This window comes from Dunckerocampus dactyliophorus, chromosome 7 (assembly GCF_027744805.1).
Source record: "Dunckerocampus dactyliophorus isolate RoL2022-P2 chromosome 7, RoL_Ddac_1.1, whole genome shotgun sequence".
NCBI classification, from domain to species: domain Eukaryota; kingdom Metazoa; phylum Chordata; class Actinopteri; order Syngnathiformes; family Syngnathidae; genus Dunckerocampus; species Dunckerocampus dactyliophorus.
The window spans coordinates 2,658,857-2,685,054 of NC_072825.1; the positions used below are offsets into that span (position 1 = coordinate 2,658,857).

General features: G+C 40.6%; 1 protein-coding gene across 1 annotated transcript; it reads left to right on the forward strand.

Annotated features, from left to right (window-relative positions):
- The first annotated feature begins 1,170 nt into the window (after positions 1-1,170).
- Positions 1,171-19,033, forward strand: wdr26a (WD repeat domain 26a). Its single transcript, XM_054780940.1, has 14 exons — positions 1,171-1,818; positions 5,785-5,884; positions 5,996-6,052; positions 6,962-7,098; positions 7,586-7,683; positions 9,420-9,576; positions 10,885-11,023; positions 11,110-11,250; positions 12,762-12,881; positions 13,079-13,224; positions 14,711-14,789; positions 16,588-16,717; positions 16,795-16,989; positions 18,578-19,033. Exons 1-14 carry the CDS (start codon positions 1,523-1,525, stop codon positions 18,598-18,600), a joined length of 1,818 nt encoding a protein of 605 aa, XP_054636915.1. The 5' UTR covers positions 1,171-1,522; the 3' UTR covers positions 18,601-19,033.
- Positions 19,034-26,198: the final 7,165 nt, after the last annotated feature.

The window sequence follows — 26,198 nt, forward strand, 5'->3', positions numbered from 1 at the left end:
TTGAAACTTATTACAAAAAAGAAACAAATTAACCTTCATAGTCTTGTATCTCTGATTCCGAATTGTCTCACTCGGCCACAATCCAGAGGAGGGCTGTATTGGAATTCTCTCAAAATGCCGCTTAAGTTGGTGCTGTGACGGTGGAGCATATCAAAAGAGTAGGGTGAGCGCGTGGCTTGCAATACTCTGCCAAAACGCTAGGGGCAGTGTTTTGTGAGCAAACAACACGTTGAAAACGCAGTGAAATTTGGATGGATAATTTGAAAACTACTTAAAACACAAACAAATAAGAATATTTTTTTGAAAAACTGCGTGAAACACACAACATGCAATTTTTTTAAAGTTTTTTTTTAAACTACACAAAAAAACAAATAGAAAACTACTTCAAGCACGCCAAATAATTTAACTGACAAAACACATACAAAAATAAATACAAAAAAATTATTTAAAACTACATGAAACACACAAAATAATAAAAAAAACGACATAACACACAAAAAATAATTACTTAACAGAAAATCCTAAAAAAACCACACGAAAATAATCAAACAAAATAACACAAAAAATAATTAAAAAAACAAAACACTCAAAACTATATAAAAACACACACAAAATAGAACACAAAAAATAATTTAAAAAATAAATGAAATATACACAAAAATAATAAACACACAAATGAAACAAAAACGTCTTAAAACACATAAATCATTTTAATGACAAAACACAAAAAATACATAAAACGCACAAAGTAATACAAAAATATGTAGCACACACACATACACGCAAACTACAGGAATGACAAAAATAATACACTATGTAAAATACTAAAAACCCTACATATCTGCAAAACACACAAAAACTGCATAAACTTACAAACACAATAATAAAACTACTTAAAACACACGAAATAATAATTTAAGAAATGACAAAATGATAATTCAAAAAACGACAAAACAAAAAAGAATAACTTACATACAGCACACACTAAAAATCTTTTTTAAAACCTACTTCACACCAAAAAAATATTTTAAAAACTACATATCACATACAGAAAATAAATTTTAAAAAATACATAAAACACAAAACTATATTTTTATAAAAGAATAAAAAAGTACAGTGGTGAGACACGTGTGCGCCCCTAGCGGTGACGTGCCCAGAAAACATGAAGGAATTTCCGCTGACGTCACTGCGTAAGTCCTAGCAGGCTGCAGCTGTCTGAGAGCAACAATAACAAGCTTCATCCAGCAGCTACTTCAACGCGACCGAAGCGCTACGTGACAGCGCCAAATACTACCACATTTAGCAAGATGTGGGGGTCCAAATAAGTCTGGCCTCCGTCTCCCGGTCCTCTGAGTCGAATTCCGCGTTTTCGTCGCAGCAAGCGCCGAGAATCAAGCAGCAGACTCGGCCGCAAGGGAACAAGACAGTTCGGGGCTGCATCTGGGTCAGTGGGCCTATCGGCGGCTGTACCGGTGCTTGATCATCCGTTCTTCTTCACCTTCTGCATCCAAACCGTGCTAACATGCAGGCTAACGGGGAAGCGCAGGACCGAGACCCGGAATTGTCCTGTCGAAACGGCACCCAGAACTGCGAGTCGTCCGCCGCCGGGGCAGCTCGCTCCAATGGACTTGTGTCAGTCAACAATGGCAACACGGTGAGTACAAACAACGGAGTGTCAGCACAGCCCGCGTCCAACAACAACAACAACAACCACCCGACCGACAGCAACTGTGGCGGCAAGAAGAAGAAACGTTTGTCACAGTCTGAGGAAGACGTCATCAGGCTCATCGGACAGCATTTACACGATTTAGGTCTCAAGTAAGTGTCGTCCTCCAACGCTGCCCATCATTTACTCCCGATGACATGCTTCCACAAACACATCCACATGCAAACGAAAACACAAAAATGGAACTACGGTCTTTTATGACGTCACGCATGATGAATGCAACCATTTGTTTTGTTACTGGGCTGATGACTTGATTACTTTCGCCAAAATAACCTCATTTCACCTCATGCTATATTCAGTGTTTGGTACTACTACTCCTTCATAAATAGAATCAGTTACCAGGGAGAGTAATTATTTTCGCTCCTGTTTGTGAAAACCCTTCAAATATGTGCTGTTGAGAGCTTACCATATCAGTGTCTCGTGGAAACCACTTGCTTGTGTTCTGTGTTGGCCTTTGGAGTTCCGATGTTCGCGAATGTACCTTGCGTGTGATTGGCGGAGAATGGAGAAGCGTTGTGTGGGCGTGGAGAGGACACACAGACGAGTGATGGGCGCTAGGTACCATATTTCTTGATTCGATACAGTACCGTTTACGTTTTTGCATTAAAAAGTAAGAATACCCGAGCCGTGCATCAGTTTGTTATTGTTTTCCCCCTGAAGTGTGCGCGTGTGTGTTGAGTCACGTGAGCGGACATTGACGTCACCGGTGTGGTTTCAACGTAGAAATGATTGCACACACCTGTGTGGCGGGGCGACTTTGACGTTGTCAAGCAGAATATTCTAAATTACAAGATGCACTGTTTCGAGATATCACTGCGCGACTAAATCCATCAGTCTAAGGAAGTGCCGCTGTTTTATCTGCGCACGTGAAGTGGTAAAATACCGAAGCTGTGCAATGCTTCGGTGTGTGGCGCATCCAAGGGCTTTGGTTCTCCCATTGGGGGGGTTAAAACGCTTTGCCTGTATATTTATTTATTGAATCGTTTGCTTTTTTAAAAGGAGTCAGGGTAATTTGGCGTGCCAGTATTAGAAATACACTGTGATACTTTTACTGTGATTAGGCTGTGCCTACTTGGTCATTTCCTTCTCTTTGGTCACCTGTGCGGCAATCACATTCTTGAACCTTATATCAAAAAAAGCTTGGTTCAAATGGTAACAGGCCGATTAAAAATGACAAGTGACGTCAAAGCAGAATATCAAGGAAATACATTCAGGTATTTCCCAAAGTTTGTCAAGATTCACGACAGGAAGTTGCTCTACACTTCTCTCCCCTTCTCTGTCACCATCACCCGCTGCGTGCTCCCCAGCCGTCCTGCTGCAGCAGGAGTCAGGACTAGTACGTAATGTCGCTTGAAGGAGCGTCTGTCATCCCCATGGTTACCGCTAATGCAGCAGAAACTGCTGCTGCATTTACAATTTAGAAATGCCTGGTTAATTGTAACTTGTGTGTTGGCTATCATGTTATTTGATCAGTAAAATGCCTTCACTACTGACAAGACAATGGATGTGGAAAACAGCGACGTTCGTCACGATCACTCAACGGAGAAATGTAGTTAAACTAGTAACGCCGCTACCCAACACTGTGCATTGGAGCAAAGTCAGTAAAACTTCCGTTGGTCCTTCACAGTACATCCCTGACACCCTCTGGCTTCACCTCACAGGACCCTGGCAGTCGAACAACCAGCTTGCCAGCTCCAGTCACAAATCATCACCTAACTTAACAACACGGGTATTTACCTCTTTTTGGTCAGGATTGTTTCTTTTTTTATTAGGTTTAGGTGTCGAGCAACAAAGAAAAATTGTTGCCTGTCCACCTTTTAGTGCTGTTTTCTTTTTTCCGCGGTTCTGCTGTCTCCATCCATGCCAAACATAGAGCAAATAGTGAACATTAGATGCAAATTACGCGCATCATCAACGTTATCCTCATGTCTGAGGCCGCCGTGGCGTTTTTTTGTCACACTGATGCCAATACTGGTTACCGTTACCTTCATTTAAAGACGTGATTCTGGACGTGACCGGAAACAGGAAGGTGGTGGTGGTGGTTGATCTCGCTGCCACATCGTGTCTTTGCGAGCGAACGCGCCTTCAACGAAGGTAAGAGTAACCTTAAGCCTTAAATTTCTCCTGCTCATTCGTCATTAATATTCATTTAGAACTGTAAAACTAAACTTGTGAAACCATGAAAACGTTTTCTGTTGTGAAACCATGAAAACGTTTTCTGTTATCATTTTTGAGGGGCAACCGCTGATGACATTATAGACGCGCGGCGTAACTTGGCTACATCCGGCTCCAGTTGCCATTTTGTTTAGCTAGCTAATAGCGGTGTTGCTGCGCAATCCGTCCCAGAAGCGCAATCGGTTGTACGCATGCGTGAGACCTACGTCACATTCTCCTTTAGCAAATATTTACCATGGCGCTTCTGCGATATCATGTGCTGTGGTAGTTATTATTTTTTAAATGTGTGAACATAAATGGTCAATAACCATACTTCATATGTGTAATATATTGGGGGGTTGTTTTATTAGTGATTATTATTAAAACAGTTCATTAGCATGTGGATGCTTCGAGCAGCGGAGCCTTCGTTACGACAGTCAACGCTGACTGAGGCGTTTGGTTGGCAAATATAAACAAAGCAATGCAAACTGCTGCGACACACAGACTTGCTGGCTACACTGCAAAAACATACACACAGGCAACGTCTGTGTCACACAGGTACACCGTCCACTACACGGGAGTACCATCTAGTGGTTCAAGTGTGAATTACACTTCTCATGGCAATGAAAAAAATGGTCTCAAAAAATGTTGTCGACAAAATTGATGAGCGACGATAATTTGTAGCACAATTATCGACCAGCGTAATTCGTTGTCGTGACTTGTCTTGTTTTTCATTTTTATTTATCACGTACTCCATGACAATTTGAGTACCCCTGGGCGTACATGTACCCCACTTAGGAGACAGAGGGTGTCGGTAGAGTGTCCACATGTGTGGCACATGGCACATTCTAAAAAATCTGAGCAGTAATTTCACAAGAATAAAGTCAAAATATTAAGAGAAATAAGTTGTAATCAAATGAGGAAATGTTTTAAAATTTTATGAGAGTAGCGTAATATGAGGAAAAATCAAGTCATTTTGGTAGAATACGTATTTATATGTATTTTGGTAGACGTTATTTTTTTAAAAAGCTGTAATATTATGAAAAACCAAAGAACTGAATTTGTAATTTTTGAAAATGAGGTTGCGGAGAAAGTTGTATTACGGGAATAAAATCAAAATATATAATATAATGACACATAGAAATAATAGATAAACAGTATATAATAAAGTCACAAAGAACAAAATTTATAAGAAGTAAATTGAAATAGTTGGAAAATTCAACAAAACAGCAGAAATGGAAAAAAAAACTGATTTTAGGAGAATAAAGTCAAAATATTAATAGAAAGAAGTCATATTCTAATTTTAAAAAAGTTTAATTTTAAGAGAACAAAGTAATATTGTAATAATAAGTAGTAATAAATAATAAGTAATATTGTTTAATATTATGGGGAAAAATAATCTAAGTTTAGTAGCATACAATTGAAATATTAAACCCCAAAAATGTATTTAAGTCAAGTCGTAATATGAAAAACAAACAAAATAAAATAAAGCTGTCATTTTTGGAAAATTAGGTTGGGGGAAAAATGTTATATGATGGGAATAAAGTCGCAATACGACAAAAAGAAAATTTACCAAGATTATTTAAGAAGAAATTTTTAAAAACAGTAAAAGAGCAACGGTCATATCAATAATAGGCTTTTTCACCGATATCACAAAGCTGGGATGCAGCTTTTCTTGAAATATATATCACTTCTTAGCTTATCTGCATGTGTTGCTTTACTAAATATCAAAAGTGGCAAAGTTGCATTTCACTATGTGGCCGAAGCGAAAACAGCTCGTCCAACTTTGCGGATGTCTCCAAACGAGACTACTGATCCGTTGTGTGTGTGACACTCACTCATGCTGCATATCCATTGCGTGTCTGATCCGAGGGGAGCTTATTTTCCACTTTTGTTGTTTGTAGTCAGACGGTGGACCTCCTGATGCAAGAATCGGGCTGCAGGCTGGAGCATCCTTCTGCCACCAAGTTTCGCAATCATGTCATGGAAGGAGAATGGGACAAGGTTGAGCCATGTTCTTTTCTGCATGACCGTATTCTCGAGTGCAAGAAATCATATTTTTTGATTTGCCACATGAAGTTCATTAATCAGTTTGCATGTACCTCCCTCCTTTAGGCTGAGAGTGATCTAAATGAGCTGAAGGCACTGATGCATTCTCCTACTGCTATAGTGGTGAGTCATTCCCAACACACACAAAAACAAATGTCTAACCCACTCAAGCACCACAGCTATTTTTATTATTTGCAGCAGTGTTATTTCAAGTCTTCGGTTTCAACTAATGAGACCTGGCAACGTCATACAGGGGTGTGAAAAATTGTTTGACCACTTCCTGATTTCTTACTTTTTGCATGTTTGTCCCACTTAAGTGTTTCAGATCATCCAACAAATTTAAATATTAGCCAATGACAACACAACTCAACACTTCATGCAGTTTTTAGATGAAACTTTTTCTTAGTAGGGGAGAAAAAAAATCCAAACCTACATGGCCTTGTGTGAAAAAGTGATTGTCCCCCTTGTTAAAACATAACTTAAGATTAATGGAGATCTATCAGTTTGGAAAAGGGTATAAAGCCATTTCTAAAGCTTTGGGACTCCAGCCAACCACAATGAGAGCCACAAATGGTGAACACTCTTTCACAACATTGTGTACACGAGTGATCCACATTTTTTCACTTCCCATCCCGATACCTACATTTGGATATCTGCAGCTACTGATTCAATTCCAATACCAAAATATGCAACCATGCCAAACGAATATCAGCAAACTTACATGTGCTGCACACACGCTGAAGCAGTCGGACAACACAAAACTCCAAATAAGACTGAAAATAATCCACAAAGCCAGAGAAATTGCAGTTAGACAGCAGAATAGAAGTCATGGGACAACCAAACAGACTGTAGCACAAACGCTCAGAGTGAGGGATAAGTCCAAACCCGCCACGGCACGGCACCGCCTTTTTGTAAGTCGGCCTTTAATGTGAAGGATGTAATCATTAATGATGTTTTGGTTGAACCAATCTGAATACCAAACATGTCTGATGGCTTTTTGTTCTTTGTCGTCTTGCCTTTTTGGTGGTTCAGCGTATGAAGTTCCTGCTGCTGCAGCAGAAGTATCTGGAGTACCTGGAGGACGGCAAAGTCTTGGAGGCTCTGCAGGTTCTCAGGGCCGAACTCACTCCTCTCAAGTACAACACAGAGCGCATCCACATTCTAAGCGGGTTAGTTGTTGCTAGCAAGAACAACTTCAAAGTCGTCATCTTTGTCTTTTCTCTGTTTTCTTCTCGAAACCCAACTAGTGGTTAGCATGTTGGCCACACAGTTAGGAGATCGGGAAGATCTGGGTTTGAATCTCCATTGGGCATCTCTGTGTGGAGTTTGCATGTTCTCCCCGTGCGTGTGTGGGTTTTCTCCGGGTACTCCGGTTTCCTCCCACATTCCAAAAACATGCATGTTAGCTTCCTTGGAGACTCTAAATTGTCCATAGGTATGAATGGGAGTGTGAATGCTTGTTTGTCTACATGTGCCCTGTCATTGTGATCACAGATAATGTGATTAAAAAATGTTAATCATTTGACAGCCCAGACACTAAGCACTGGTTACTTCTACGTGGATGAATTCAATATATTTTGCTTCATTTTTGTGCAGCCCAGAGCAATACAATGAAATGTGTTTTTGTGCTAAGAAAGTTGACTGTGTGGTGTGAAGGTACCTGATGTGCAGTCACGCAGAGGACCTGCGAGCCAAATCCGACTGGGAAGGCAAAGGCACGGCGTCCCGAACGAAGCTGCTGGACAAACTCCAGAGTGAGTGCCGTGTGACTCACACGCAGCCAACTGTACATGTTGTACTCCATGCCGTCCCATCCTGCAGCTGCCTTCTACATCACTTTATCGGATTTTTCGGGACAGAACTTTGGGTTTGGTACACAGGCGCGCTGATTTCCCACACGGTACACATTGAGTGAGGGACAGGAAGTGTGCCTCTCATAACGCGTCTACTCGCAATACTCTCGAGTATACTGTAGCTAGATATCGATATCATCATCAGCATAGCTTTATTATGATTTCTTATTTTGTAGTGTGAAATGTTAGCAAAGGCTTGATCAAGTGATATTTCTAGTCCACGCAGCAGTAGGTGGGAGGAAAAACTGACCCATTTATTTTTTTGGGTTACATAAGAATAAAATACATAAAAAAACAATGGGAGGACCCTGAAAAATAACCTCAATATATCCAATATGAAAGTAATGATACTTTTAAAGTGCAAAATAACCAAGTTTAATATAAACCAGGGGTACACGATAATTATCGGGCCGATATTGACACAAAAGTTAAGCAGTTTTATGGTTTGCATTTTGTTTTGGAACTGTAGTACCAAAATGAACTGAACCTTGACCTTAAAACCGAGGTTTGTACTGAGAAGGGATGATGGTGTACCATTACACCCCTAGTTTAAATACATTCTAGATTATTGATTTGGATTTTTCACATTTAAACGAGCTGTACTGCACTCTAAAACCCACTCGGTAGTGTGTGGACCAGGGGTGCCCAAACGTTTTCCACCAAAAAAAATGAAAGTATGCAAGGGCCACTCTGTATTTTATTTTGTAGGCTAAAAAGTGATATATATATTTCAAGAAAGAACTGCATCTCACCTTCATCATACAGGTGAAAAAGCAGGCTATTAGTACAAACTTCAGTCTTTGCTCCCGCCCCCTCGTTTTTGCTGCTGTTTTTTCCCAAACATTCCAACTTCCTTCTTAAAATGTTTTTGTACATTTTCATTTTGTAATAATATGACTTTATTCCCATAATATTTGGACTTTATTTCCATCATTTTGTAACTGTTTCCCAAACTTTATTTTCCAAAATTTTATTTTGTTTTGTTTGTTTCTCGTAATGTCTGTTTAAAAAATACCATTAAAAAAATCAACTCTGCTCTCTTAAAATGACATTATTTTTTCTCGTAATATTCCGGGATTATTCTCATAAAATTGCAACTTTTTTTCCTAGTATTCTACGATTTTTTTCTCTTAATATTTTGACTTTATTCTTGTAAAATTAGAGCTGTTTTTTTCCATTTCTGCTGTTGAATTTTTTTGTTTATATTTTTGTTTTCTTGTGGTAATTATGATTTTCTTCCCATAATATTGTGCCTTTATTCTCATAGCAGTATAACTTTTTCCATAACCAAATTTTCCAAAAACTGCAACTTTATTTATTGTTTTGTTTGTTTTTTATAATATTACGAGTTTTTAAAAAATACCTGCTTTTTTCTTTAATATTTCAACTTTTACGCTACTAAAATGATTTGATTTTTCCTCATTACAAGTTACGACTTTTTCTCGTCTTTCAACGTTTCAACATTTTTTCTTGGTATTTTGACTTTATTCTTTTTTTTTTTTAGTCTTCTTGTAAAATGTTTAGAATGTGCCGCAGGCAAGTAACAAAACAGCTGCACTTTGGACACCCCTGGTGTCCTGAGCTTCTATATGTACTAAATGATGTGTGTGTGTGTGTGTGTGTGTGTGCACATGCAGCTTACCTGCCTCCATCCGTGATGCTGCCTCCCCGCCGACTGCAGACTCTGCTCAAGCAGGCGGTGGAGCTGCAGAGGGAGCGCTGCCTCTACCACAACACCAAGCTGGACAGTGGACTGGACTCTGTGTCTTTGCTGCTGGACCACGGCTGCAGTCGGTAACGACCCACAAACCGTACTACTGCACTTGGATTTGTTTTCCAGCATAAATTTGGCTACCTTTAGTCACTAAATTTTGGAAAAATCTTGATATTTGTAGTTAATAACTGTAAACATGTTTCTGGTCTCCTTTTATGAAGAATTATTGATAATTAGGAAAATGAAATGAAATCATATAAATGCAGTTCATCTGTTAATCCAATTAATCCAAAGAACATTTTATAGACAGTAATTATAGTGTGACATGCACAAAGCAATGCAGAGTAATTATGAATGAGGAATAAATTGAGCATCACTTCTATTGGGGGAGGGAGGCATGCTAGATTTGTAGTTTGCCATGAGTTCTTTTTTTAATTCAATAGTGTGTCTCACCTTACATCAGAGTGCTGGCACTCGTAAACGGTCTTTGGCCCCATGGCGGGTTATTTAGCAGTCGCACCAAATAAAAACAGTGAGTCAGTAGCGCGTAGGGTGCTCCGTTTGGGCGCTTGTTCTTCAGAACGATACCGTGCAGTTGCAAACAGACCAGCTTGTTGTTGTACGACTACCGAGACATTGTACGAAAACCGTGGCAAAACATTTTAATCGCAAACCGAATCGTATGAAAACTGGGACGGTAAAAAACACTTGAAAATATTGGAAGCTAAAAAGTCCTACATATATATATTTCAATATATAGCTACATCATATAGATACGACAGAGTATTAGGGCCACATTGGGAAAAATTAATTTAGATTTCGAGAATAAAGTTGTAAATTTACAAGAAAAAAAGTTGTAATATGACCTTTGCCCGAGGCCAAAGGTCATATAAGTCCGCCATTTTCATAGCTGTCTCAGGCAATCCCTGTCACAACAGAGTATTAAAATAATCTGAGATTTCGAGAATAAAGTAGTAAATTTACGAGAAAAAAAACATAATATTATGAGAGTAAAGTCCAAAAATGGTAACTTTATGTTCCAGGCTTTGCTTCACACAGCTATGAAAAAGGGGGACTTATGTGACCTTTGGCCTTGGGCATGTGGAGGGGGTGGGGTAAGGAAGGTGAGGATGAGAAGGGCTAGCTAGACATGCTAATCTGTTTGTGCTCAACTGCTGTGTTTTGCTGCCACGTTATAAATAAAAGCTTGCCTGAAGCAAGAGGAAGGTTTCCCTCCCCTTTTCACTCGGACACGTATGACCTTTTTTGATGTTTTGTTTGTTTGTCATTCTTATAAAAAGTAATATTTCAACTCTCTGCTACTAAAATGATGTTAAAATGATGTTGGGGTTTGACTGTAACTGTTGTAATTCCTTGATTGATTTTAGGAAACAGTTCCCGTGTTACACTCAGCAAATACTCACTGAACACTGCAACGAAGTCTGGTTCTGCAAGTTCTCCAACAACGGCACCAAACTGGCGACTGGTTCCAAAGACACTACAGTGATTATCTGGCACGTTGACACGGTAATCCACGGTCACTCCATCGTCGGCGTCCTGTCTGGGATGAGTTTTCGCACGACAGCCGCAACGCTGTTTTGTTTTAAAAACAGGAAACGAGACAGGTGAAGCTGATGAAGACTCTGGAGGGTCACGCGTACGGGGTCTCCTACCTGGCGTGGAGCCCTGACGATTCCTATCTCATCGCCTGTGGTCCCGATGACTGCTCTGAGCTGTGGCTATGGAATGTACAGGTAAAGTAGCAGCAACTCAACCCATTTGCAGCCTTTACACAGCACGGCACCATGACACACCATGACACACCATGACACACCATGACACACCATGACACACCATGACACATCATGACACATCATGCGGCAGTATTACTTCCGAGTTCCCCCTGCTGGAGGACGGTAGCGAATGCAATAATTTTCAGCGTCTTTTTATTTTTTATTTTTATAAACGATTTAAAATGGAAATTCATCCAAGGGCCAGGTTAATCAGAGGCAGACTCGCATGCCGCCAGTTGCAGTCTGCTCTTACGTGCCTTGAATGTCGCCCTGCTTCCTTTCGTTACTATACGGTGACCTCTCGCCGCTTTGCGCTTCGGAATTTCGCAGCTTCACTTGGTCACGGGTTTTCAAAAATATATGAATGAACTCATTCAATCCCAGCCAATCCCTGCAGTAATGCGGTCGCAGTACCGGACCGTCGTGGTGAAGAGAGAGCTGAGCCGCAAGGTAAAGCTCTCAATTTACCCCCCCCCATCTATGTTCCCACTGTCACCAATGGTCATGATCGTTGGGTTGTGACCGAAAGAACGAGATGGCGGATACAAGCGGCTGAAATGAGTTTCCTCCGTAGGGCGGCTGGACTCACCCTAAAAGATAAGGGTGAGGAGCTCGCTCATCCGGGAGGGGCTCAGAGTAGAGCCGCTGCTGCTTCACATGGAGAGGATCCAGTTGAGGTGTCCGGATGCCTCCCGGACGCCTCCCAGACTGCTTTCCCTGCTACCCGGACCTGGATAAGCGGAAGAAAATGGATGGATGGCAACCCCTTCAGTAGAGTTTGGACTGATCTTTCCAGGCACACAGAATATTGTGTTGTATGGTTATAATGTATAAACATGGAACCCACCAAAAGAAACGTTAGACTCCTGTCTTTCATCAGGAAAAACTTGTTTGTTTCTACTTTTTCCGTTCTTTAGTAATCAACAGTAGAACATAGGTACGTTTCAGGAAAATATCAGTTCCCAACTAACTAGAAAAGGGGAAAAAGATACATTTCATGCATAACATTCATACCTATGGGCAATTTAGAGTCGCCAATTAACCCAACGTGCATGTTTTTGGAATGTATTAATTATACTAACGTAGTATTACATTGTGCCCTGCGATTGGCTGCCGACCAGTCCAGGGTGTACCCCGCCTGTCGCCCGAAGTCAGCTGGGATAAGCTCCAGCATGCCCCCGCGACCCTAATGAGGATGAAGCGGTATAGAAAATGGATGGCTGGATGGATAGTATTACATTGTATTTATTAGTAATAATATGTTAAACATTTTTAAGCCTTTTTACACAACGTAAAAATAGTGGCCCCCCGCATCTTTTGATATTAAGTATGCGGTCCACGGTGGAAAAAGTTTGCACCCCCCTTTGCTTGATGTTTGAAATACCGTACACGAGTCGCTCACGCTAGCTGGAGGTGGAATCCCTAAAGAAACGTGACCTGAGTGCAAGCGTGTGCTCTGTGCTGTTGTGCAGACGGGGGAGTTACGAACAAAGATGAGTCAGTCTCATGAAGACAGCCTGACCAGCGTGGCGTGGAATCCAGATGGCAAACGCTTCATCACGGGTGGGCAGAGAGGCCAGTTCTACCAGTGTGTGAGTATCTTTCACGGCACACACAAACAAGACAACGAGCCCACTGATAAACACGACATCACCATCAGCAGATATTTACATACAACTCAGTGGATTATTTCCAACGTTTACATGACTCTAATATGAAAGGGTGTCCTCACCAGGACCACACTAACAGTAGGAAAGGCTTGACGGGTGCGTCTTTTTTTGTCTGACAGGACTTGGATGGAAACCTGCTGGACTCATGGGAAGGCGTCCGTGTGCAGTGCCTGTGGTGTTTGGGTGATGGCCGCACCGTCCTCGCCTCGGACACTCACCAGCGCATCCGTGGATACAATTTTGAAGACCTGACTGACAGAAACATGTGAGTCAGTCGCACGGCAGGACCCACCGCCAGAATAGCAAATGAACACATTTGCCTTTATTGATAATAAATCAATACATATATTTGTATTTATTAACACCACAGTAGGTCCCCGCTTTTCACTTTTTGTAGTAAACTGCGATTATGATACGCCCATAAAAATGTCTATCTTTGGCACACGATTTTGCTGCTCCTCCCCCCTGCTAGCTTGACGTTCGCATTCTCCTCTGATTTTGAATCAACATTTGCAATAAACGCGCCTATTGTGATGAACAGATTAGATTCAACTCCAGAACCCTCCCTTTCTCTCTTCAATTGCCATTGTTCAATCACGACACAGTCCAGGTTTAATCCCTAATTATGCCTCACACACTTACTAAGCACATTTCAGATATAAATTGTACAGTAATCCCTCGTTTATGGCTCTCTAGACACGAAATAGCCACCTTTACGTTCGTATTACCCGATATAGTATAAAAGTAAGACGTAAATAAAGCGGTGTTTACACTTGCACACATTTTGCCTCCACATTGTCCCGCCATTAGCCATGGCAAAAGCATGAAAACCAGTTTGCGCACCGTTTACACATAAGTTTACACATAAGAAAACCGAAAACGTAATTTGGGAAAAAACAATGTGTGTCTGTATTACAGCTCGCTGCTGCAGAAAGAGCAGCAAGGAGGCATAAACTAGAAAAAAAAAAAGCGCGGACAGTGTGGGAGAGCGAACGGCTGCCTAGAAACTTTTGGGCATTATGATCACTTATTAACAGAAATTCACAAGGGAAATCCAAGAGGCTACAGAAATTACTTGAGGAAAATGTTGCGGTAAAACGTGTGGTCCGGTGTTAGTAGAGGAGCAGAACAGGTGGCGGACAGGAAGAGACGTCAGGGGTTCAATTTCACATGTTTTGACAAATTTTAGCTTGTTGTGGGTTATGGCGGCAACAGTAAGCCCGTGTTTGGTGCTTGTGTCTCACCGAACAGTTACTGACCGAAGTCTGTCAATATCTTCAGTCAATATCTTGTATTTTTGTATTTTAGTTCATTTAGCCATTTTTATGCTTAATTTAGGCCAATTTTTTATGGGCTTAAATGTGCATATTTTTGGAGTAGGAATAGTCCGTGTGCAACCAGGAACCAGGATGATTTAGTCATATGCTGTATTTTTGAGAAATGGTGTTAAGAGGGAAGCCGTGATGTGGTGTTGGACGACAGTGACAAAGCTTGAGGAAAAACATTAGTGAAGCATAAAACCATGTATGCTGTACGTCTGACCTGCGTTTTCACCTGTTTATAAATGATTACTGACTTATGGTGAAGGAGATGTTTTCTGTGGAAAAAAAACGGCCTATTTTTGGAGAAGGAAAAAACACCCCCACAATTTTTTACCAAAAATCAGAAAATTTGCAGGGTCGTGAATGTGTGAGGATCCTGTTGTGTTTCTCAGCCTTTCAGTGATGTTGTTGGTTGATGTTTGGTTCCAGAGTCCAGGAGGACCATCCCATCATGTCCTTCACGGTCTCCAAGAACGGAAGACTAGCTCTGCTCAATGTTGCTACGCAGGTGAGCGCCCTGTTAGCTCCTCCCGCTTGACACCAGTACATGATTCCTTGAACTCCCATCTTCCATCCTTACTCTGCTTGCTACTAAATACATCAAATTAGATGAGAAAGCTCACTCGGAAAACACCACGTCTCAACTCTATGAAGTAGAAGCATATCAGTAATAAATATTTAGTGTCGTAATGGCAGTGGTGTCGTATTCGCCCGAAACAAGAAGATTTAGCAGCGCCACACTTTTGGCAATAATCAACGTAAGCTAAACACACGTCACTTGACTGCATTTTTGTACAAAAATGAACATTTTTCTCACTTGGAAGTTTTCCGCGTGAGCGTGGTGACGAAGGAGCTCGCTGTTCATGTCAGTCGTGCCGCCCGTGTGTCCCGTGTTCTTCCGTACTGCCAAGCCAGCGTTGTCTGGTCCACGCTATAAAAGCCAAAGTGAGTCCATACTTTAGATTTGAACTACGCTAACGGATCTTTCCATTTGACAAGCACAACTTATTTGTTTTTCCTTCTTCTTCTGTGGTTTTCTACACGTAAAATGGTGACGCGGCTCACTGAGAAGTAACGGTGCTAGTTTATTGTTTATGGCAGCTGTATTTTAATAATAATAATTCTAAAAAACGATACAAGGCGAGAGCGTACCGACAATCCGTAGTAGGGTTTCATTTCGCGATAGTTTGAGATAACAAAGTTTTGTCACACCCCAAATTGGGAGTGATGCCGGCTCCCAACATGCATCTATAATGTCGAGTTGTTGAGGAGTAGTAGTAGTAGTAGTAGTAGTAGTAGATTTATGTGATGCGTTAACTTGCTGTGGATGTGTTGTGTTTTCGTTTTGTTGCACCGTGAGCAAGTATGTCGTTCTGCTTGATGGCCGCCCATATTTGGACGGCCCCTCCACCAAATTTTTTAACTCAATGCGAGTCAAAAAGTTTGCCCACCCCTGGGCTATGTGATATGAAAAAAGTAAGCATAAAATCACCTTCCTTTAGACAAAAAACATGTCTGACTTACTAGACAGCTCCTGAAACCTCCAGAGGATGACGCGCCTTCTTTAAGGAGACTTTGGCAAACTTCCACGCTGCTCTCTGCCGATGAGTTCAGTTGTTTTTCGGGTTATTAGCTTCGCCGTCTGACTGCCACACACACACGGGTGAGTGGCTGCGCTAGCTGCCACGAGCCTCCAAAACTCACCATACTCCGTCAAGTGTTGTTCTTCAAATGCCGTATGACAGCTTTTCACCCCCGTAAGACGGTTTAGGTGGCATGTGGTAGCAGTTAGGTTGCACCAGGCAGAGATGATTGCTTTGTTTTGAGGGAACGTGGGAGGACAACACTGCCAAAGATGCTAGTTAGGGCACGAAAGGATCACTGCGGGCTGTAATAGTGCTAGCCACTGGTGGTCGGCTTTTGTGATCGCCGTTGAATCGGCATTTATCGGCATATGCCATTTTTTTTAACAGAATTCTGCTGATATTAATCTATCGGAGCATCCCCAGTAAATAGTAAAAAAAAAATTCAAACTGTAATAACATGTCATGAATTAGTATTATAAAAAAAAAGCAAAACAAAAGCAAAAACTACTCTTAGCGCTCATTCAAAGTCCTTTGAATACATAAATATTAAACGTAAGAATATCACCAGTGTAACAACACAGGAAAAAAAACACATCTTTGCATCGATAAACAGAGAAGAGAACGGAACAATATTGGTGTCATCACGCTAGTATTGATCTGATACCGGTACTAACCTTGGTATCGATACTGTGGATATTTGGGTTGAATTTGTGTTTTTAGGGCGTGCACCTGTGGGACCTGCAGGATCGCGTCCTGGTGAGGAAGTACCAAGGCGTGACGCAGGGCTTCTACACCATCCACTCCTGCTTTGGAGGCCACAATGAAGACTTCATCGCCAGCGGCAGCGAAGGCAAGTGGCTGTTTCCCGCCACACGGCGCTTCATGCATGGCGTCATGTCACCTGACGAACCCTCCGCCTTTTTGCAGACCACAAAGTTTACATCTGGCACCGGCGCAGCGAGTTGCCCATCGCGGAGCTGACCGGTCACACTCGCACAGTCAACTGCGTGAGCTGGAATCCCGTCCTGCCCGGGCTGCTGGCAAGCGCCTCCGATGACGGGACGGTCCGAGTCTGGGGACCCGCCCCTTTCCTCGATGTTCAGGAGGCAGAGGGACTCAATGGTAGGAAGCTGAATGCTCTTCTTAGCTGGTAGTGGAGAACTGCTGACACGTACAAGTCATATTCCACCGTACAGATGTACGAGTCATCAACGAGTCGTTCAGAACTCTCACTTATTTAGACTCGGGTTTTGGTGACTCACAAGTGCTTGGCGTAGACTTGAGTTACGGTGACTCACGGGTGCTTGGCTATGACTCAGGTTTCACCGACTCGAGGGTGCTTAGCAAGGATTCGAGTTTCACCGACTCATGGGTACTTGGAAATTACTCTGGACGCGAGTTTCACCGACTCACGCATGCTTGGCAAGGACTTGAGTTTCACCGACTCACGGGTGCTCGGCGATGGCTCGAGTTTCACCTAATCACAGGCGCTTGGCAAATACTCGAGTTTCACTGACTCACGGGCGCTTGGCAAAGACTCGAGTTTCACTGACTCACGGGTGCTTGGCAAAGACTCGAGTTTCACTGACTAACGGGTGCTTAGCAAGGACTTGAGTTTCACCGACTCACGGGTGCTTGGCAAGGACTTTTGTAATATTATGACTTTATTCCCATAATTGCATATTTTTCTCAAATATTTCAACTCTACGCTATTTACATTATTTTTCCTCATATTTTTGGCTTTATTCTTGTAAATTTCAATTTCTGCACATTTTTTTTTTTTCAATTTTCCAAATATTTCAACTTTCTTCTTAAATAATCTTTGTCCATTTTCTTGACTTTTTTCCCCAACCTAATTTTCCAACAATGCCAACTTTTTTTGTTTTTGATATTATGACTTTAAAAAATATTGTTTTTAAATTCCAGCTCTATCCTACTAAGTTCTCCTTTTTTTTTTGTACAACTGCTACTTTTTTCTCTTAACATTATAAATTTATTCTGTTTTTGTTCATTTCTGCTGGGGGGTTTTCCCCCAACTAATTCAACTTTCTTCTTGTATTGACTTTATTCACTTAATATTTGGACTTTATAAGTTTTTCCCCCAACATAATTTTCCCAAAATTACATGACTTGAAAAAAAACCTCTTTGCAGCTGACAGTATTTTGCCTCATAATATTTTCACCTTATTCTCGTAAATTTACAGCTGTTTTTTTTGTCATTTTTCATATTGTATTTTTTCAGCTCCATGCTACTAAAATAAAACTAATTTTTCCTCAAAATATTCCGAATTTATTCTTGTAAAAATAACAACTTTTTTGTCGTATATTTTGACTTTAGTTCGTTTTTTTTGTTTGTGTCCTCCCCCCCCAACAAAAACTACTTCAACTTTCTTCTTCTACATTTTGTTTTTGGAATATTTTGACTCCATTCTCATAATGTTATAACTTTTGCCCCAACCTAATTTTCCTAAAAGATTGTAATATTTCAACTTGGAGCTACTAAAATGTTATTTTTCCTCATAAGAGTACGACGTTATTCTGGTCAAAACGACTACTTTTTCTCGTTAGAGTCCAACTTCTTTCCTCTTTAATATTTTGCCTTTACTCTTGTAAAATGACATTTTGGCTGTTGCTGCTGTGTGTGCATGTAGCGTACGTAGAGTAGCACATGCAGGCCACCGTGACCTCTGTCCTCTTGTGGTCCTGCCAGATTGTTGCAGCATGGACAGCTGATCTGCCGCTGCCTGCCGTGAAGCTGACGAGCGCCAAGACTCTGTTGAAACTTGAACGGCTGAAGCTTTGCTGATTGGGCAGCTGCTTCCTGGAGGCGGGACCCGGTGTGTCAGGAAGTCACGGAGATGCCAGACTCAATCGCACTCTTGCGCTCACACTTGGACATCCATTGTCTGACACACCTCCTCCTGATTGGATGATCACCACCACGTAGGACCATCCTTCTCCTCCTCTTATTTATTATCGCAGACATTTATTTACAACGTTCCCTCACATAGCTGGTGGAGGGTGTGTGTGTGTGTGTGTGTGTGTGTGTGTGTGTGTGTGTGTGTGTGTGTGTTTGCTGTCTTCAGCCCTTTTCCTTCTTTACCCGACCTTTGAAGAGATGTGACCTGCAGGGAGACGATGGATGTAGTCCCCACCCGAAAGGTCTTGCAAATATCCTCCGCTAATGAAATAAGTGCAGAAAAGATTTCATGTCTTTGTTTGCCCTCTCCCGTTCTCGTGCGCTGGAGAGCATCTCCTGGGAACGTTGCACAAACGAGGAGTTCGATGGCCGCGCTGCTAGCAGTCAAGACGTCTGTGTCGTCGTGGAGTTCAGACTTCAAAGCTTCCCCGTTTTCTCCTCATGGGAAAAGTCGCCTTCATCTTTAGCTTTTCATGATCTCAATTCTGGAAGCCATTTCTTCACGCAGACAGCAACTGGCCCGTTTTAGTATATTTTACTTTTATTCAGCGACTTTTACATTTATAGCAGGGGTGTCCAAAGTGCGGCCCGGAGGCCATTTGTGGCCTGAGGCGATTGTTTTTGTTTTTTTTAATTGGCCCATTGCAAAAAAAAAAGTGTCTAAAAAAAACCCAGCCAAAATGGAAAAATGAGCAGTGTTTTGACAAGAATAAAGTCAAAATATTATGAGGAAAAAAGTTGTAATCTTATGAGAAAACATTGTAATTTTACGAGAACAACATAATATGAGGAAAATAATGTCATTTTAGTAGCATTAAGATGAAATATTAGAAAAAAGAGGGTTTTTTTCCAAGTTGTACTAATAATATGAGAAACAGGATGAGAAATCAAACAAAGTCGCAATTTTGGGGAAATTAGGTTGCGAAAAAAAATACATTATGAGAATAAAGTGAAAATATTCTGGGAATGAAGTCATAATGATAAGAACATTTACCAGAAAAAAGTTGAAATCGTTGGAAAATACAAAAAAAAAAACCCCCGTCAGAAATGGAAAATCTGCAATTTTAGAAGCATAAACTCATTGAATCATGAGGAAAAATAATGTCATTTTAGTAGCATAAAGTAGAAATATTAAAGAAAAAATGCTTTTTTTCAAGTTGTATTATGAGTAATATGAGAAACCAAACAATACATTTTGGGGAAATTGGGTTGCGAAAAAAAGAAAAACTGTTCTGAGAATAAAGTCTAAATATTCTGGGAATAATGTCACAATGATGAGAAGAAAATGTACAAGAAAAAAGTTGATATAGTTGGAAAATACAACAAAAAAAACCCCAGCAGAAATGGAAATATAAATTCCGAGAATAAACTCAAATTATTAGGAAAAATTCATTTTAGTAGCATAAAGATGAAATATTATTATTTCAAGTCGTAGTATTGTGAGAAACACAACAGCAAAAAGTTTTTATTTTTTTAAATTGGCTGTGGAAAATGGTATACTGTTATGAGACTGAAGTCACAATATTACTGGACTACAGTCATGATTACGAGAAGAAAATGTGCAAACAAAAAGTTGAAATAGCTGGAAAATGTTAAACAGCAGAAATGGAGAAAAGGTTTCACTTTTAGGAGAAAAGTCATAGTTTCATTTTAGCTGCATCAAGTTGAAATATTAAAGAAAAAAGATGTTATTCTTTTCTAGCCGTAATATTAGAGACAAAACAGCAAAAAGCTTTTATTTTTGAAAATGAGGTTATGGAAAATGTTATGTTATCAGAATATTGGAATACTGCCATAATTGCAAGAACATTTGCAAGAGAAAAGATGAAAGTTGGAAAATGTAAAAACAACCCAGCAGAAATGGGGAAAAAAGCTGCGGAGTATCATGAGGAAAAATGTCATTTTAGCAGCATAAAGTTGAAATATTAAAGAAAAAAGACATTTGTTTCAAGTCGTAATACTATGAGAGACAAAACAGTAAAAAAAATTATTTTTAAAAATTAGTTTGTGAAAAATGTTATGTTGTGAGAATAAAGTCATATTAATGGCTTACAGTCATAATTACAAGAGGAAAATTTGCAAGCAAAAAGTTGAAATGTTTGGGGGAAAACTCACAATTTTACAAGAATAAACGTGTAATAAAGGTGTAATATTATGAGGAAAAATGATGTCATTTTAGTAGCATGGAGTTGAAATGCTACAGAAAGACATCATTTTTTTAAAGGCTGTAATATTCTGAGAAACAAAAGCAAAAATGTATATTATGGAAATAAAGTCACAATGTTACAAAAAGAAAATGCAGAAAATTATTTAAGAAGCTGAAATATTTGGAAAATAGAAAAAACAGCAAAAATGGGAAAAAGTTGATATCAATAGTAGACTTTTCACCTGCAGTGACAAAGCCTTGAAATCTATGCCGTATGTAACTTCTTCACATCTCTTCACTCTTCAGTGCGTGGCCCTCTCTGGGGAAAGTTTGGACACCCCTGATTTACAGCTTCCAGCTAGGGATGTCCCGATCCACATTTTTTGGCTTCCGATCCGATTTTTTTTTCCGTCTTGCCAATCTGATCCGATCATTTTTATTTTTTTAATTAGCTTTTGTTACAAACATAAATTTGTGGAATTGAATATGGTTATGAAAATACCTCCAAAGTATTGAATGTACTTTATTATTCCACAGCATGACCAACAATATTGTTTGGCTTTTGTAACAAACCTCTGGGAGGCAGGTCCCTAATCCAATAAAAGATAACAGTGGAAAAAATGGGCGGGCAAAATACTTTTAGGCTCGGACTAATCATTTGACATGGTTACAGATCAATTTGTGCTGTGATTTAGAATACATGACACGTAACAAACGCTCTTCAATGCAATAGTAATTTATTGATGGTCCCTAGTATAAACAGGCATCATGTTACAGTGGCACTTCCTGTGTGAGCCCCCCGCACCATGACACACCAGTCCGGTGGAACTAACTTCACCACGTTACACCGCGGACATGTCTGCATGGCGGTGTTGCGTTTTCTTCTTCTTGCGGTCGGCGGGAGTCGAGCGGCAACCGGCTTTGAGGCGCACTACCGCATCTACTGTGTTGGAGTGTGGCCCAGAGTTACCGACGTGATACACCAACCGGATCGGCCCGATCTTGTGGCAGAAGCAGATTCTATCATCGGGACATCCCTACTTCCAGCAAATGGACCTCATTTTTACTTCTAATGTTATTTGGACGTAAAAAGTCTGCATCTGTCTTCCAGACTTTGACGTCCCCACCTTGTTTGCGACATATCCTTCATTTGTCCAAAAATAATATCCACAAATATTCATTTCAAATGCAAACGCGCTGATTGTGCTGCAGCCGTGCATTATTTGCACTTGCAGAGCAGTGACGACTTTGGCGTGCGTCGTGCTAGCGGCGGCAGTGAGGCCCGTCTAGAAGTGGGGTTCTGCTCCAAATACGCCCGACACCTGTGACGTGCTGATCGTGAATGTAGAATCCCTTTCACCACACCGGTCCTCTTTTTTTAAAACTTTGAGCACACAACCACTGAGAAAAACGAAATCATGTTGAACTTATTCACTGACATGTTTAAAAAAAAAAAGAGAAATCCTCCGTGAATTTGTACAAATCTGGTTTCTGATGTTGTTATGTGCTGTATATTTGTCTTATGGCATGTGTGATTATTCAAATGACAGACGGGACAAGAAATGCGTCACAGGGTTCCTGCATTTTTATTTTTGAAGGTTTTTTTTGTTTGTTTGTTTTTTAAAGAGAGCATCACAATTGTACGACTGTTGTAATATTTACACGACACGGACAAAGAACGAGTCATTTGATGTCTATAAAGAGTATATTAACATTTGAAACGGCTTTTATACATTTTTCAAACATGTCCAGCCACAAAAAGATAATAAACTGCGCTGGCCTGGCTTGCGGGAACCCTGTTTATCTGTTCACACATCATCACTGAACACACACACGCACGCACGCGCACACACACGAGTCAGTCCCAGCTGTGGTGTTCTAGTTTCTGCTTCTAATTTCTGTTCTTTGTGTACTTGGGGCTTCTCAAAGTAGGAACTTCCTTTGCTTGCAGGTGGTTTTCTGCCAGATGCCATTTGACATTTTAATGTGTTATTTACACAAGTGATTGTACTGTTGTGTATTGTCCTGTAAGCATATTTGAAATAAAGATTCAGGGTTTAAAAAATGCCCCCATGTCCATTTTTGCCAACATACTGTTTAAGAGACTGTGGAACCTTGGTTATAACCAAGCTATAGCTGTGTCATTCAATCGTTCCACAAGGTCCGACTCTTAACCGAATCTAATTTTGCCCATAACAAATCGTTTTTAATCCATTTTAAACGATTCAAAATGCATATAAATGACTTTTCTGTGCGTTCAAAAGGCAAAACGAGTCGGCATGAGCAAGCTAACAATGGACGTCTTGGGGCACACCAGTTGACGACACAACCCTAAAAAAACACCAACGTTCCATTTACATAAGTGACCTGTATATTAACCATGCTACAGCCATATTGTTATTGTAGCTGCTAAAACAAACAACTATTATTTACCTGGAGGAGTAACACATCGTAACACTTCGCTCGTCTCAGGCTCACGACGCCTCAAGCCGCTGCCAGTGGAAATTTCGGCTCTTTTTAGAGAGTCGGTTCTTTTGGCTCGGCTCATCAAAAGAGTCGCCTCTTTCGGCTCGCAAGTCGCTCCTCAGATTTTTTGTTGTCTTAAATTAATTTATTACCAAATTATGTGTATTGTGTAAAATTAATTACTAATGTAAAAAATATGATACAAAATGTTTATTATTGTAATGGTTTTATTTAAACCCCAATGAGCAACTACAAAAATGTATTTTGTTATATTATAAATCAAATACAAAACAAAGACCCATCTCAATAGACAAATTAAGTCAAAATAGGTCAAATTTCTCACGAACGAATCGGCTCTAAGAGCACCACAGCGTGTTTTAACCTTTTAACCCCGCCCCTCCCCCTGATCAGTGTCGACAGAGATGCCGCCCCACATCTTGACCAATGACGTTCGAAAAAGACGAATCGGCTCCCAACGACCAGTGGTGGAGCTACAGGGTGGCCAGGGGGGGCCACTCTCCGGCCACCGGCTGGGAGACAATTTTGACAAACGCTGCTCTGTGGTGCAGAACAGTAGTTCAGCGTAAGCGTCGTTTACGCTTTCACTGCAGCACACAACTTTACGTGTGGGCGAGCGGTCAATAAAAACGCGTCTTGCATGAACTGCAAGCGGTGGGTAAGTTTTCCATGAATGGTCTCACCTTGGTCCCCCCAGTGAAACATTTCTTCACTACCAACGACGCAAAGCGGCTCCTGTCGTTCATTTCAAAGAGCCGGCTCTTAGAGCTGAAACATCACTAGTAGTTAGAGCATAGAAAACCTGTTTATGCTTTCTAAATACAATTTCTAACATTATTAGAGCCCTGTAGACATTAAATGACACCCCTATAGTCATCTTTACACTCCTATTATCCAGTATTGTAGTATACTTGTAGACATAAGAGAAAATAAGACATATAAGACATAGAAAACCAATTTATGACTTTCTAAATATGTTATTTCAGATTATTAGAGCCCTGTAAGTATGAAACAACACCCCTATAGTCACCTTTACACTCTCCCGGTCTACACTTTGGACATCCCTGAACTAAGACAAGCCACTCCAGCTCATGAAGCAACACTGTTGGCATCAAATATTTGTAATTGGAAGGACACATGAAATGAAGGCAGCATATTTGGATTTTCAGTTTTATTTGTGAAACTCAAAATGTAAAAAACAAAAAAACAACTAAACCAAACAAACAAGAGATAACACTGGTAGAGTTTAGTGAGCATCGGCCTTGTTTGGCTGCTCACGATGCGATGGGGGAGTGTATGATTCCACGTCAACGTCCAGACTCAATGAAACCTACTTCTCTTTATGATACGATCAGGCCTGTCAGGATAATCGATAAAGCAAATTATTTTTTTTATTTTTGAAACCAGGTCGATAATTATGACGGCGTGGATAAATTGACGTGCAAAATGGTGCACGCTCAGTGTCGCTCGCTACGTTGCAAAAGAAACGCAACAGCTAGTTAGAGCAGCTCCATATTTTCTGTGGCGTTTTTAGTGTTTATTAGCGTTTTATTTGTACTTTCTTATTGTTTTTCTTATTTTTTTTCTTTTGCGTCGACAGCGGAAAAGACGGTATAAGCCACGTTTACCGTCTGTCCTCACGGGGAACATGAGATCTCTCCCCAACAAGATGGAAGAGCTAACGGCGCTAAACCAGCTGCAGAGGGACTACCGTGAGTGCAGCCTGATTAAGGCTGAAGACTATATTTCACTTTTTCTATATTTATTTCAAACAGAGAATGGACTGTTTTATTTCAGCTGCTGTTTTTAACATTTTAATAAAACAACTTCGCACGCATATTTGGCTTTGACTTTTTCGGAACTCACTTTGTGGAAAAAATATCGGGATATATATATCGTATATAGATACTCAACCGAAATATATTGGGATATGAGTCGCCCAGCCCTATTCGCTGGTAGTCTTGTCTGTTATCTACCTCTTGCGTTGCTGTGTGACATTTTAGCTGTTTTATGACACCGTGGGTAAGACTGCTCTGTGGAGTGGTGACCTCCCGCCATGTCAATGAGCTCTGTTGTTACTCTGCTTGCAAAATAAGGAGTTAGCGCTTCTTCACCGACTCGCGAGCACCACAATACGTGCGGGCAACTTCCGTGTCAAGCTAATGTGGCTCACACAGGTACGCTATACTTGAGTACCCTCGAGTGGTTCAAATGTGAATTGCACCTCATGACGATAATTTTTAAAAATGGAGTGATTTGGTGGCGTCCATGTTGATCCCGCTGCCACATCGTGTCTTTGGCAACAATCACGTTGAAAATGTTTATTTATCCCTTTCATTCACCGTTTATACGCATTTAGAATTGTTTTTTGCGTGTAAAACTATCGCAAAGCTATAAAAATGTGTTTGTGTCGTGACGTGCAGTCAGGGGAGGTCACCATGGTCACCAGTCATGATGGAAAAATAAAAACAAATAATGCTTGCATAAAATAAACATTCATATTTGTCCATTGAATTGTATTGTAAATGTATTTTCAATATTCTTCCAATTGTTTAACATTTTCTTCAGTAAAAATCACTGAATCTGAACATTTCCTGATCAGGCGAAGCTGCCGCGAGCACGTCTGTCATACGAGACGCACTTGCAGTACTCGCGTCATCCTAAGGAGCGGGGGCGTGCGTGAGCTGGAAGGTGCTTGTCGCTGCCGCCCTTCCGTACACAGGAAAAGCCAGCGGTTTTTGTTTTTTTTCCCCTTCCAAATCACATGCCAAATATTTTTAT